This window comes from Hyla sarda, chromosome 3 (assembly GCF_029499605.1).
Source record: "Hyla sarda isolate aHylSar1 chromosome 3, aHylSar1.hap1, whole genome shotgun sequence".
Taxonomy (NCBI): domain Eukaryota; kingdom Metazoa; phylum Chordata; class Amphibia; order Anura; family Hylidae; genus Hyla; species Hyla sarda.
Window position 1 is genome coordinate 163,293,763 of NC_079191.1, and position 14,907 is coordinate 163,308,669.

Sequence of the window (14,907 nt, forward strand, 5' to 3'; positions counted from 1 at the left end):
GAAATGGTTTTTGGGGGGCATGTCACATTTATGAAGCCACTATGGTGCCAGAATAGCAAGAAAACCCCCACATGGCATTCTATTTTGGAAACTAAACCCCTCAGGGTACATAACAAGGGGTCCATTGAGCCTTAACACCCCACTTTGATGACTTTTCGTTAAAGTTGGACATGTAAATAAAACATTTTTTTCACTAAATGCTGTTTTTTTCCCCAAATTTGACATTTTTACAAGGAGTAAATGTCCCCCAAAATTTGTAACCCCATCTCTTCTGAGTATGGAAATACCCCATGTGTGAACGTCAAGTGCACTGCGGGCGCACAACAATGCTCAAAAGAGAAGGAGTCACATTTGGCTTTTGGAAAACACATTTTGCTGAAATGGTGTTTGGGGGCATGTCACATTTAGGAAGCCCCTATGGTACCAGAACAGCAAAAAAAACAAAAACAAATGGCTTACTATTTTGGAAACTACACCCCTCAAGAAACGTAACAAAGGGTACAGTGAGCCTTAACACCTTACAGGCGTTTGACGACTTTTAGTTAAAGTTTTAGTTAAATGCTGTTTTTTCCCCAAATTTGCAACCCCATTTCTTCTGAGTATGGAAATACCCCATGTGTGGATGTCAAATGCTCTGCTGGCACACTACAATGCTCAGAAGAGAGGGAGTGCCATTGAGATTATGGAGAGAGAATTTGGTTGGAATAGAAGCCGGGGGCCTTGTGCATTTACAAATCCCCCGTGGTGCAAGAACAGTGGACCACCCACATGTGACAACATTTTGGAAACTACACCCCCCACAGAATTTAATAAGGGGTGCAGTGAGCATTTACACCCCACTGTCATTTGACAGATCTTTGGAACTGTGGGCTATGCTCACTGCACCCCTTATTACATTCTGTGAGGGGTGTAGTTTCCAAAATGGGGTCACATGTGGGGGAGGTCCATAGTTCTAGCACTATGGGGGCTTTGTTAACACATGTGGCCTTCAATTCCAGACAAATTTTCTCTTCAAAATCCCAATGGCGCTCCTTCTCTTCTGAGCATTGTAGTTCGCCCGCAGAGTATTTTACTTCCACATATGGGGTATGTGCTTACTCAGAAGAAATGGGGTTACACATTTTGGGGGCTTTTTTTCCTATTTTCCCTTGTGAAAATAAACAATTTAGGGTAACACTAGCATTTTAGTAATAAAAACAATTTTTTTTCATTTTCCCATCCAACTTTAACGAAAATTCGTCAAACACCTGTGCGGTGTTCAGGCTCACTATATCCCTTGTTACGTTCTGTGAGGGGTGTAGTTTCCAAAATAGGGTCATATTTTTTGGCGTTTATGTCAGAACTGCTGTAAAATCAGCCACCCCTGTGCAAATCACCAATTTAGGCCTCAAATGTACATAGTGCACTCTCATTCCTGAGCCTTGTTGTGCGTCCGCAGAGCATTTTACGTCCACACATGGGGTATTTCCGTACTCAGGAGAAAATTGCGTTACAAATTTTGGGGGTCTTTTTCCTTTTATCTCTTGTGAAAATAAAAAGTATGGGGCAACACCAGCATGTTAGTGTAAAAATTTTTTTTTTTACACTAAATGGCTGATGTAGACCCCAACTTTTCTTTTCATAAGGGGTAAAAGGAGAAAAAGCCCCCCAAAATTTGTAACTCAATTTCTCCTGAGTACAGAAATACCCCATATGTGGCCCTAAACTGTTTCCTTGAAATATGACAGGGCTCCGAAGTAAGAGAGTGCCATGTGCATTTGAGGACTAAAATAGGGATTGCATAGGGGTGGACATAGGGATATTCTATGTCAGTGATTCCCAAACAGGGTGCCTCCAGCTGTTGCTAGACTCCCAGGATGCCTGGACAGTCAGTGGCTGTCCATAATTGCTGGGAGTTGTTGTTTTGCAACAGCTGGAGGCTCTGTTTTGGAAACACTGCCGTACAATATGTTTTTTATTTTTATTGGGGGGAACAGTGTATGGGGGTGTATATGTAGTGTTTTACCCTTTATTATGTGTTAGTGTAGTGTAGTGTTTTTAGGGTACATTCTCACTGACGGGTTTACAGTGAGTTTCCCGCTAGGAGTTTGCACTCAGGTTCTGTTACCTAACTCAGTATTTTCCAACCAGGGGGCCTCCAGCTGTTACAAAACTACAACTCCCAGCATGTACTGATTGCCGAAGGGCATGCTGGGAGATATAGTTATGCAACAGCTGGAGGTATGCAACTACAACTGCCAGCATGGCGAGACAGCTGTTTGTTGTTTGGCCATGCTGGGATTTGCAGTTTTGCAACATCTGGAGAGCTACAGTTTAGAGACCACTGCATAATGATCTCCAAATTGTGGCCCTCCAGATGTTAAAACTACAAATCTCAGCATGCCCAGACAGCAAACTGCTGTGTGGGCATGCTGGGATTTGTAGTTTTGCAAGATCTGGAAGGCCACAGTTTAGAAACCACTGCACAGTGATCTCCAAACTGTAGCCCTCTAAATCTTGCAAAACTACAACTCACAGCATGCCCAAATGGCTGTCTGGGCATGCTGGGAGTTTTAGTTTTGTATAATGATCTCCAAACTTTAGCCCCCCACCCCCCCAGATGTTGCAAGGCAACTACTCACCGGCTTCCGTAGTCTTCGCCAGGGAGCCACAAGGGAGCCGCACGTCATCGCCGCCCGTCGCCACCGGTCAGGTAAGGGACCTCCACTGCCACCGCCACCGATCACGCTACAGTTCCCCCATTCTGCCCGGATTACCGTCTGTGGGCAGAATGGGGGAACCGAACTTTAACCCCCCCCACCCCCGATCTGCTATTGGTCGTCACTTCTTGACGACCAATAGAAGGGATAGGAGGGGTGGCTCCCATGCCACCTAACTCCTATCCCTTCAGAGGGACCGGGGATGTCTTGGACACCCCCGATTCCCCTGATCTTCCGGGTCACCGGACACCGGTATGACCAGAATCTGCCGAAAATCGCAGCTCTGAATTGACATGGGGGGGGGGGGGTGTCTCAGGACCTCCCTGGGCATATGCATGGGATGCTTGCTGATAGATATCAGCAGTCATCGCGGTCGGGTCCCCGACAGGCTAGCAGCGAGGACCGGAATTCCCACGGGCGTATCTATACGCCCTACGTCCTTAAGGATTCAGGATGCAGGGCGTATGCATAGGTTAAAGTTAGCCAGAAATAAATAAACAGAGATAATTTATTCCATTCCCCAGGTAGTGTGTGTTATTACAACTTGTCTCCATTCGCTTTAACCCCTCCAGGACGTACAGGTACACCCTTGTGTCATAAGACTTAAAGGGGTACTCTGGTGAAAAACAGTTTGTTTTTTTTTGTTTTGTTTTTTATCACCTGGAGCCAGAAAGTTAAACAGATTTGTAATTTAAAGGCGTGTAAGGAGGAAAAGCGATGTGGCACCATCACATAGGTACAAATAACAAGTAGTAATTGTTAGTAAAAAATTACCAAGTGAGTGGGGGGAGAGCTGGGAAAAATAGGGTTGCACATCAAAATCAGAAAACAGCTTTCTATAAATAGAGAAAATTCGATGGAACTCACCTATAAAAACATAAACTTTATTGCTTCATATTAAAAGATGCTGGCACACAGCTGGACAGGAAACAAAAACCGCAACAGCCAAAGCTGCATGGGGTGATCACATCCCAGACAGCCCCCTCCCGACCAGCTTCAGCTGTTGCGGTTTTTGTTTCCTGTCCAGCTGTGAGCCAGTGTCTTTTAATATGAAGCAATACAGTTTGTGTTTTTTTTTTATCGGTGAGTTCCATCGAATTTTCTTTTTTTGTTAGATTTGTAAATTACTTCTATTAAAAATCTTTACTCTTTAAGTATTTATCAGCTGCTGTATACTACAGAGGAAGTTGAGTTGTTCTTTTCTGTCTGACCACAGTGTTCTCTGCTGACACCACTGTCTGTCTCAGGAACTGTCTGTAGAAGGAGAGGTTTGCTATGGGGAATTGCTCCTACTCTGGACAGTTCCTGACATGAACAGAGGTGTCAGCAGAGAGCACTATGGTCAGACAGAAAACAACAAGTCAAAATCCTCTGTAGCATACAGCAGATGATAAGTCCTGGAAGGGTTAAGATTTTTTTTTAATAGAAGTAATTTACAAATCTGTATAACTTTCTGGAGCCAGTTGATATGAAAAAAAAAATTCCACCAGGGTACCCCTTTAAGGACCGAGGGCGATTCACAGCACCTCCTTGTCAATCGGGTTTCCAGTGACCCGGAAAAAAGGGTGATTGGTGCTGAGACAGCACCAATCACCCTTGCCCAGCAGGAGTGGGGTATGTAACAAGGGGTGCGGTAAGCATTTACATCCCACAGGTGTCTGACAGTGTTTTGAACAGTGGTCCGTAAAAAATTTAAAATGTGTTTTTCATTTGCACATCCCCACTGTTCCAAAGATCTGTCAAATGCCAGTAGGGTGTAAATTCTCACTGCACTGCTTATAACACTCCATTAAGTGGTGTAGTTTCCGAAATTAGGTCACATATGGGGAGTCCACTGTTCTAGCACCATGGGGGCTTTGTAAACGAACATGGCCCCCGACTTCCATTACAACCAAATTTTCTCTACAAAAGCCCAATTACATAGTTAGTACGGTCGAAAAAAGACATATGTCCATCAAGTTCAACCAGGGAATTAAGGGGTAGGGATGGCACTCCTTCTCTTCTGAGCCCTGTAGTGTGCCCTCAGAGCATTTTACATCCACAAATGGGGTATTTCCATACAAATGGTGTTACAAATTTTGGGGGGCATTTCTCGTATTACCCCTTGTGAAAATGAAAAATTTGGGGTAACACCAGCATTTTAGTGAAAGAAATCAAATTTTTCATTTTCACATCAAACTTTAGCGAAAATTTGTCAAACACCTGTGGAGTGTTAAGGCTCACTGTACCCCTTTTTATGTTCCTTGAGGGGTGTAATTCCCCAAATAGTGTGTAATTTATTTTATTTTATTTTTTTCTGTTCTGGCACCACGAAGGCTTCCTAAATGTAACATGCCCCCCAAAAAACATTTCAGCAAAATTCTCTCTTCAAAATCCCAAAGTTACTCCTGCTAACCCGAGCATTGTAGTGTGCCCGCAGGGCACTTTACATCCACATTTGGGGTATTTATATACTCAGAAGAAATGGGGTTACAAAGTTTTTGGAGCATTTTCTTCTATTACCCCTTGTAAAAATGAAAAAGAAGAGGCTACGAGAACATGTTAGTGTAAAAAATTTAGATTTTGAATTTTCTCCTCCACTTTGCTGCTATTCCTGTGAAACACCTAAAGGGTAAACAAACTTTCTGAATGTCATTTTGAATACTCTGAGGGGTGCAGTTGTCATAGTGGGATCCACTATGGGGGATTTCTAACATTAAGACCCTCAATTTCACTTCAAAACTTAACTGGTTCCTGAAAAATTCAGATTTTGAAATTTTCGTGAGATATTGGAGAATTGCTGCTATACTTTGAAGCTTTTTAATGTCTTCAATAAGTAAAAACATGTCAAATTTATGACGCCAACATAAAGTAGAGATATTGTATATGTGAATCAATATATAATTTATTTGGCATGTCTATTTTCACCAGTTTTTCACCAAGAAATTATGCAATTATCGACAAAAATTTACCACTAACATTAAGTAGAATATGTCATGAAAAACAATTTTTGAATCAAATTCATAAGTAAAAAGCATCCCAGAGTAATTAATGCATAGTGACAGAGGTCAGATTAGCAATAACTACTCAGGTCCTTAAGGTCAAAATGGGCTTTGTCCTTAAATTGGCACTGTCATGAAAACAAAAAATTGATATGTTGCAGTACTTAAGTACTACAACATATCTCTAATATATTTTAATAAAAAAAAAAGTGATTTTAAAACAGTTTAAAATCACTTTTAAATTCGGCCACTAGGGGTCGCCCTCCTAGTGGCCTAATGCATTCTGCAGTGACGTCACTACAGAATTTCGACTCATTTCAGCCAGGCAAATGAGTCGAAATTCATTCACTGCGCGCTGGCTTCCTGTCTGTCAATCAAACAGGCAGGAAGCCAGCGCAGTAAAGTCCAGGAGCAGCCGCCCTGGCCGCACCATGCACGCAGTCTGTACCTAAGCCCAGTTGGAGTCTGCACTCTCTCTGCAGACTCCGGTAACTGAATTGGATTCCCCGTTTCTCCGCAGCTTGCCACGCAGCGCAGAGTTCGCGGTCCCGGCTTCTTCTCCCCATCTGAGCGACCGGAGATGAGGGGAGGGGGGTGGACGCAGGAGGTTGGTATGAATAGGTGCCTCCAGTTGTTTCCCCACTACAACTGCCAGCATGCCCTGTAAGCTAATAGATGTCAGGGAATGCTGGGAGTTGTAGTTGTGAAACAGCTGGAGGCACCCTGTTAGAACTAAGGGCTGAAGTCGCCTCCAGCAGGCATCAGTGACGTGGTGCCTGCTGGGGAAGTCTGCCTGGTAGTGAGCACACTACCAGGGAGACAAAATGGCAAATATTAGTCAATAAATATAAAAATAAAGGCAGGGAGGGGGTTAGGGATAGAAGGGCAATAGGCAGGGACAGAAAAAAAAGAGGGTTGGTGGGAGCTACCCTTTAAAGAAGTATTCCAGGAATAAAAAAAAATGGCATTTTTTCTTTAAAAGACTTTCTCTGTTTTTCTCCAGGTTTGGTATGATTCTGCAGCTCAGTTCCATTGAAGTGAATGGAGCCAAGTTGTAATGCCACACCCAAAGTAGAGACAAGGAGGGTGCTGTCTTTGAAAGAAAAAAGGCCTGTTTTTTATTCCTGAAATACCCCTTTAAGGGGTTAAAGCAACTAAATTGCAATACAACACAAATTAAGGACAAAATTGGTGCTGTGTTTTAAAGAAATCAGCCCCATCAAGGTGGCCACACCTAAGTTGGATTTGGGCTGAACAAACATCTGGCCAACAGCCAAGTGTTAACAAGAAAGTGCTATAATGGGTTTTAAATGCTGTATTATAAAATGCATCAATTTGTCTCTACATAGACTGGCACTTTAACAGAAGACATTTTGGATTTATATGGTGTTCTTCCTTGTGAAAAAAGCTGGTAAGTTTTAGTCAAACAACTGTACAATGGATGCCTGTCAGAGGAAAAACCAACCGATTTGGTGAGCAAGACGATGACTGGTAGAATATTCAGTGGCAAAAATTTGCAAAATAAAAAAAAAATGTTAAATCTCACCCTCTCTCCTGAATAATGCCATAGAGGATATCCTACACTGTTCTCTCCATTTAACCTTTTGTGTCTGTTTATCATAGTTCATGCTTCTATTGTGATACAGAGGCAATCAAAAAGAAGAACAGTGTAAGGGGGAGGGCACTATATATCATGATCGCCAGCCACAGTTCCAACAGTACCAGTAAGAAGGTCATGTGACTCATGCGTGGGTGCTAAACCATGTAAAAAAAAATAGTTCATAGCGTAAATTCCACAAGTATAGAAGACAGGTGGCACTCACCGCTTCTTACGTCTACACACACGGAGGATCGGGCTCATGAGGAGGCATCAAATGACTTTAAGAAGTGGTCAGAGGCAACTGACAGCCTCACCTGTGCCTCTTCTGGGCTCAGTAGAGAGACAGTCGCCTCTGAGCGCTCCTTAACGTCCTTTATGCCTCCCCATGAGTCCGGTTCACCATGTGTGTAGATGTCAGAAGCAGTGAGTGCTACCTGTCTTCTATGCTTTTGGAATTTATGATACAGAGGCAATGTTAACCCCTTAACGACACAGGACGTAAATGTATGTCCTGGTGCCCTGGTACTTAACGCACATTTATGTCCTGTACATGACCGCGAACACCAGAGTGGTGCTTGTGTCATGCACGGCAGGTCCTGGCTGCTTTCAGCAGCCAGGGACCCGCGGGTAATGGCGGACATCGTGATCACGCTGATGCACGCCATTGACCCCTCAGATGCCGTGATCAATACAAATATGATCATCCATAATGGCGGACAGAGGTCCCCTCACCTGCCTCCGTCTGTCTCCAGGGGTCTTCTGCTCTGGTCTGAGATCGAGCAGACCAGTGCAGAAAATCGCCGATAATACTGATCAGTTCTATGTCCTATGCATAGTACTGAACAGTATTAGCAATCAAATGATTGCTAAAAATAGTCCCCTGTGGGGACTATTGAAGCGTAAAATAAAAAGTAAAAAGTGTTTGAAAAATCCCCTCCCCCAATAAAAATGTAATTTGTCCCGTTTTCTCATTTAACCCCCTTTAAGTGTAAAAAAATTAATTAATAAACATATTTGGTATGACCACATGCATAAATGTCTGAACTATCAAAATATAATGTTATTGATCCCGTACGATGAACGGCATGGCATAAACGTAAAAAAAAGTCCCAAAAAGTAAATAAAAAAATTATTAAAAATTTCATGTATGCAAATGTGGTATCAATAAAAAGTACATATCACGGAACAAAAAATGAGCCCTCATACAGCTGCTTATATGGAAAAATGAAGTTATAGGTTGTTAAAATAGAGGGATTTTAAACACACTAATTTGGTTAAAAAGTTTAAGATTTTTTTTAAAGCAGTACAATAATAGAAAATTATGCAATCATGGGTATCATTTTAATCTTATTGACCCACAGAATAAAGAAAACATTTCATCTTTACCGTAAATTTTACAGTGTGAAAACGAAACCTTCCAAAATGATCAAAATTATGGTTTTCTTTTCCCACACAAATAGTATTTTTTTTTTATTTCGCCATACATTTTCTGGTAAATTGAGAGATTTCATTACAAAGGAAAACTGATCACGCAAAAAACAAGCCCTAATACTCGTCTGTGGATGGAAATATAAAAGAGTTAAGATTTTTAGAAGGTGAGGAGGAAAAAATGAAAATGCAAAAATAAAATTGGCTGTGTCTGTAAGGAGATCTGATCTTATCTAGGTACCCCTGGTACCGAACTTCGGTGGTTAGCTTGATTTAAGTCTTTATCTGGATCCAGGAGAATGAATCTACCAGAAATAACACATAACAACAGTTTGTCTGGTCAAATTCACTCTAGTTTATTCGGTAGTCCGTAAGCACGTAATATAGGGGGGGGGGGGTTGCACCCCTCCTTCCGTCACTCAAATATTTGGTATAATCTCTAGCCTATAATATTAGGTATACGGAGGTTTCTGAGAGAATTCATGGGAGAGACAGATGGTCGAGAAAGCCATAACACATGTAAGAATAGGAAGTCCTAATATGGTTAATTAACCTTCGCGGCTACATTCCTAGCAAAGAGATAACATTAAATGCTGACAGGATAAAGACACTGTGTGATGGATACATACAATACAGTAACCCCTTCAATCCCCTCTTAGAACCTTATAATATTTTATACTATACGGTTCTCCTTTTTTTAACTTCCTTTCTCTGTAGAGTTTTAGGTATTGCATGTATCCACTGGGTGTAGTATCTTCATTAGCCAATGAGGGCGAGGCCTGGTAAAATGTGGCCGTGGCATTGGCGACTCCCTTTTCTAGCAACCTCCTAATACATGGTATCACACATAGAGAAAATGCAGCAATAACTATAATGATTACAAAAATTATAATAGCTAATTGTGTTAATGCATGTTTCCAGTTAGTAAACCATCCAAAATATTGATCCCAAGGATCTGTAATACCCGAGTTCTTTTTTAGTTCGGCAGACAGGTCCTCTAACTTTTGTATTGCAATAGTTACTTTACCATTGGGACCAGTGTTGTTAGGTATGACGGTGCAGCATGATGTAGGATCCACAAGCACTTCGCACACCCCACCTTTTTCTGCCAGAATCATATCTAAGACCATTCTGTTTTGTAATGTCATAATGGAATCAGCTTGGAGCTGCTCTGCAACACCTCGTAACGCATCCCTTGTGTAGTTTACAAACCTTTGTTGATTATAGTAAATGTAATTAATCCAGTCTACATTTTTGTTCACAGTGATTATAGAAAGAATAGATTCAAAGCCCGCAGCTACTTGATTCCTGGCTTTGAACTCATCAGGGACCCCTCTTGGGACCCCTATTGTGTCTATGTATACATGTGGATCGAAGCTACCTGCAGGTGTTGACCTCTTTATCCTTTTTGTGGCAGAGTTTACGTGTTCTCCCCCTTCTGTGAATATGTGAATGTTCATAATGGCTTTAGCTAGAGCACACTCTCCTTTCCACTTGCCCTCTAGCTTGAACCTTATTCTACCATCGCCACAGATCCAGTAAATGTCACCTATTGAAAAAACTTGGTTCTGAGTGAGTGACACTTCTACAGAGCTATAACTAGCACAATATCCCTTTGTGAAGTTCTTTCTATTGATATCTTCCTTTTCTCCCCTATAGCATGTGTAATTCCCTGGGTATATGTGTATACCTGCCCCTGAGTGTGGGGTCTCTGTTAGCAAAGGGTATTTCATTTTCCAGGTTCCGCAATCAGTGTCATTATTAGAAATATTCTTGAAAAGATTTAAAAAACATTTTTCTATATTTGAGGGAAGCGTGAATGGCACCGTACCCAAATGTGGTTTTGCAGTCCCGCAAATATAACAATTACTTTTATTGATGGAAGCTGCTGTGTATTTCATCCATTCTACCCAAAGATTGGCATCTGAGACTCCTGTTTCCATTGCTAAAGTGTCCTCATATGTTGAATCAGATACCGCTCTTTTATTCTTGAAAGCCATGGTGTGGGGTATTAGAGGATTCTGCTGCTTGTAATTTTGCTCATAGCTCTCCGTGTCACTACATGTCAGAAAAGTCAATGAGATTGTTATCAGTATGATTTGGGGTGTCATTCTTGTCAATTAACTGCCAGAACTCATGGAGACTTTCGCTTAGTTGGGGGTCAGGGCTGTCTGCCCCCGTTTGTACCCCTTTTCCGCCTTTTTCGAGGTCAAGGCTGTCTGCCTCCGTTAGTACCTCTCTTTTCTTTAACAGCTTGATCCTTGTGGCGTGGATCCAGGTGGGTGACTGCTCTGTGAGGACCGCTGTTCTGGTGATGGCCTCGGTGGGTTGTCCGTAGATGAAGCTCCCCGGCTTCTTTCCCTTCTGGAGGGCCTTGACAATCACCTTGTCTCCTACCCGGAATGGGTGAGTTGGTTCCTGTGGAAGAGAGGGAGATTTACAAGCAACTTTTTCTTCAGTTTTACTGAGGACCTTGATCAGATTAATAACATACTCATCTCTGATCGGGTCCAAATCCCCTTCCTGTATCACTAGGGGGGCACTGTTCCCAGGGTGTAGGGAAGGGCCTATCCATTAGAATTTCAAATGGTGACAACCCTAGCTTCTTATTAGGTGTCATTCTGATCTCTGCAAGTATTATGGGCAGGATTTGTTTCCATTTTTCGAATGTTCCAGCAGTGGCCTTCCTAAGTTTGTCTTTCACTGTTCTGTTCATCCGTTCCACGACCCCTGAACTCTCTGGGTGATATGGAATATGGAATTTCCACTCCACCTGTAATAGTCTTGCTATCTCCTTGTTGAGCTTTGAGGTAAAGGCCGGCCCACGGTCTTATTCAATGACCAGAGGACGGCCCCACCTTGGGACTATCTGTTGGGTCAGAATTTTGGCTCTAGTTTTAGCATCCTCTGACTTTGTAGGAAAGACTTCTGGCCATCTGGAGAACATGTCCACTATCACTAATGCATATTCCTGTTTCCCTTTTGTTTTAGGTATATGCGTGTAATCAACCTGCAAGTGAGTGAATGGTGTAGTGGGGTAGTCAAGGTGTTGGTGAGGAATTATCAATGGGTTGTTAGGATTGTTTCTCAAACATGTGATGCATCTGTGTATGTAGTCTGTGACTAACTGCTGGCATCAGTGATGTGGAAACATCAGTAGAGAGACTCAAGGTTGTGAAGGGAAAAGCATGTGAAGCAGTGTGAGGAATGTAGGATTAGCAGAGCTGAAACTGTATAAAAATGTGCAATGAAGACAGATGCGTTGTGTTTTGGTAGGCACGGCTTCCCCTCTTTGCAGATCAATCCTGTTTTTGGATTTTTCTGCAAAATTGGATAGCACCAATCTTTGTGCTGACATGTGCTGTGTATGTACACCTTTAAGTAAGCCTACAACATCATGTGTGGTGTGCAGGAAGGTCAAGTGTCCCAGGGTAATAGGAGTTGTCAGTTCTACCATCATTGCACAGGCTGCAAGGGAACGCAGACATGCCGGCATCCCCTGTACAGAGGTGGACATCACCTTTGAGAAAAATGCACAAGGACGTAACTTGCCTCCATGTTCTTGTGTCAGTACCCCCGCCATGGTTTTACAATTTTGGCGTGCAAACATGTGAAAAGGCATTTTATAGTCAGGGAGGCCAAGCCCCGGACTCGACATGAGCGAACATTTCAAATAATCAAATGCATCATACATTCCAGGAGACCATTTCACCAAATCTGGACTCTGTTCCAGAGTGGCTTGCCTCAGAACATTGTCATAGTAGGAGCAATCAGGGATCCATTGTCTACAGTAGTTTATTATACCAAGGAAGGAAAGCATTTCTTTCTTGGTGTGCGGGGTGACCAGGCCCGCAATAGACTTGACCCTTTCTGTGCTGATTCTCCTTTCTCCCTTCGTGAGGACAAACCCTAAATATTTCACCTGCGTTTTACACCATTGCATTTTCTTAAGTGCCACTTTGTGACCACATCCTGATAACCATTGTAACAGTGATAAACCATCCTGAATGCTGGCCTCCGCTGACATGCTACATAACAACAAATCATCGACATATTGCAGCAGCACAGAACCTTGGGGGGAGTACCATGGTTTTAATGTGGCTTGGAGGACTATGCTGTACACAACAGGTGAATCAGCATATCCCTGGGGCATTCTGCACCCGGTCAGTTGACGTCCGTCAAAGGAAAAAGCAAAAAGTGGTCTGGTCACCTTATCAACTGGAATAGAAAAGAAAGCATTTTTCAGATCTATCGCACTGAAATAGACAGCGTCTGCAGGAATGGCAGAAAGAAGTGAATTGACATCTGGGACAATAGGAGCAATAGGCACAATAATGTTGTTTATTGCCCTCAAATCCTGTACAAAGCGGGTAGTACCATCTGCCTTTGTCACTGGATTGACGGGCGTGCTGTAGGGTGAAATCACCTCTTCCAGGATTCCTTTTTTAAGGAATTCTTCTATCATTGGCCTAAGTCCATCAAGTTTTTCTCTTGAAAGGGGGTATTGTTTCTGATATACAGGTGTACTGCCTTCCCTTAGGGTAGCTTTGTATGGTGTGCAATCAATAAGCCCTGTGTCATAGTCCCCATTTGCCCACAGTGATGGGTCTATGTCCCCTAGCTCTGGGTGTTCCTGTATGTTTGTAAAAATCAGTGGAGTTACAATGGGCAAAGCATCAGAGTATATACTGATACCGTTGTTTTCAACTGTGAGCTGCAATCCCAGCTTTACAAACAGATCTCTCCCAAGAAGACTCACGGGGCACTCAGGTATAATGCTGAAAGTGTGATCTGTAATGTATTCCCTGTCAATGGTCTCTAGATCTATGGGCTTTTTTATAAGATGCTGTCCTGCTGTTAGAAAAGGGGCAAACATTTTAACTTCTTCACTTACTTCTTGTTTATCAGACATACTGCGGGTCTGGACCCCCCCCACTAGTAACTCCTTGAGCACCAGCGTCCTTATCTCTTCCTGCAGCTCCCTCCCCTCCTGCTAATTCTGCTAAAGGTTGTGGCTGGGAGCTCTCCTAGCTACGACTGCTGTGACTGCATCTTCTTCATCTGGAGTCAAAACTGGGTACTGAGGCACTACTGGAGGGGGTCTGTTATACGGTGAAGGGGGTGGTGGTGGAAATTTCTGGTCTCTCCCTTTCAAACTTATTTCCCGTTCTATCTCATGAAGGGACCTATCATCTTTGGGACAGCTGTGGTTCTTAATCCTTTTCTTATTACCTGCATCATACCAATGGGGGGCTATTTCTAGCCACTGTTCCCCTCCCTTGGACATATAATCCATGTCCCAGGAAGGGTCCGCATCGAAATGCGGCCAGGCTGCCTTATCACCCAGACATAGTCCTTTGACCATATCCATATGATACACACTATTGTCACCGTCTCTGGGGAATGGATCTGCAGCATCCATTACCTCAGTCCAGCCTGCTAAATCGTCTACCCATGGATTGATCAGGTAATAGTTTTTTGGACTAACACGGGCTACATAACATTTGCAAGTTTCCCCTGGCTCTGGTTTAGGGTACTTAGTTTTAGAGCCTTTTGCTATCATGTTAGTATGTTTGGTTTTGGAGTGCGATCATACAATCACTGTCAGGACTGGCTGTACTGAGCCGCAGAGGCTCCGACAATTCCTGTCAACTGATCAGCGGACTCGTGTCTTAATGTTTGCTCACTCTCCCAAAACCCCTATCGACTAGTGCTGTTTTGAACCACCACTTGCGTTCACCGGTCTCTGGGTCAACAGATTATCTCCTAGCCAGAGGGGTGGGGCGTCTTGCAGCTCTCCACAACGCATGCAATTTTACACAGTCAATGATGTTAGTACAAAAAAAATCACAGTGAGATTTGACCGTACACTTACCACCCGGTCAACGTCTCACACAAACAAATGATCTTATCACTTCTAAAATTTCTTATTATTACAAACTACATATATATAAGAGTTAAATCAAGCTTGTAACCTTCTGTTCCCCGAACAGCTTCTTTTAGTTTTAAGTGCACTTATGTCTGACTAAGGTGATATGGGGCTCCCGGAGCACCTCTTATAATCACCTATGACTCCCTGAGCCTTTGTCTACTGTGTCCCTGACACTCTGTGTCCCAGACACAGCAACCCCCCGAAGTTTCTAAGTAAATGGTTCTACTTACTTGGATCGAGACGCTGTCAGTGCCCTCGGATCAGACA

The 14,907-nt window shown here is 42.9% G+C and overlaps 1 protein-coding gene across 2 annotated transcripts in view; it reads left to right on the plus strand.

The window, feature by feature from the left end:
• The window catches only part of LOC130361843 (probable cation-transporting ATPase 13A5), a 179,940-nt gene that overhangs the window by 76,614 nt on the left and 88,419 nt on the right, over positions 1-14,907 (plus strand). For both annotated transcript variants that reach the window (XM_056565410.1, XM_056565411.1), the window contains exon 13: positions 7,030-7,091. In XM_056565410.1, coding sequence (XP_056421385.1) covers positions 7,030-7,091 — 62 coding nt within the window. The remainder of the gene's footprint in view (positions 1-7,029; positions 7,092-14,907) is intronic.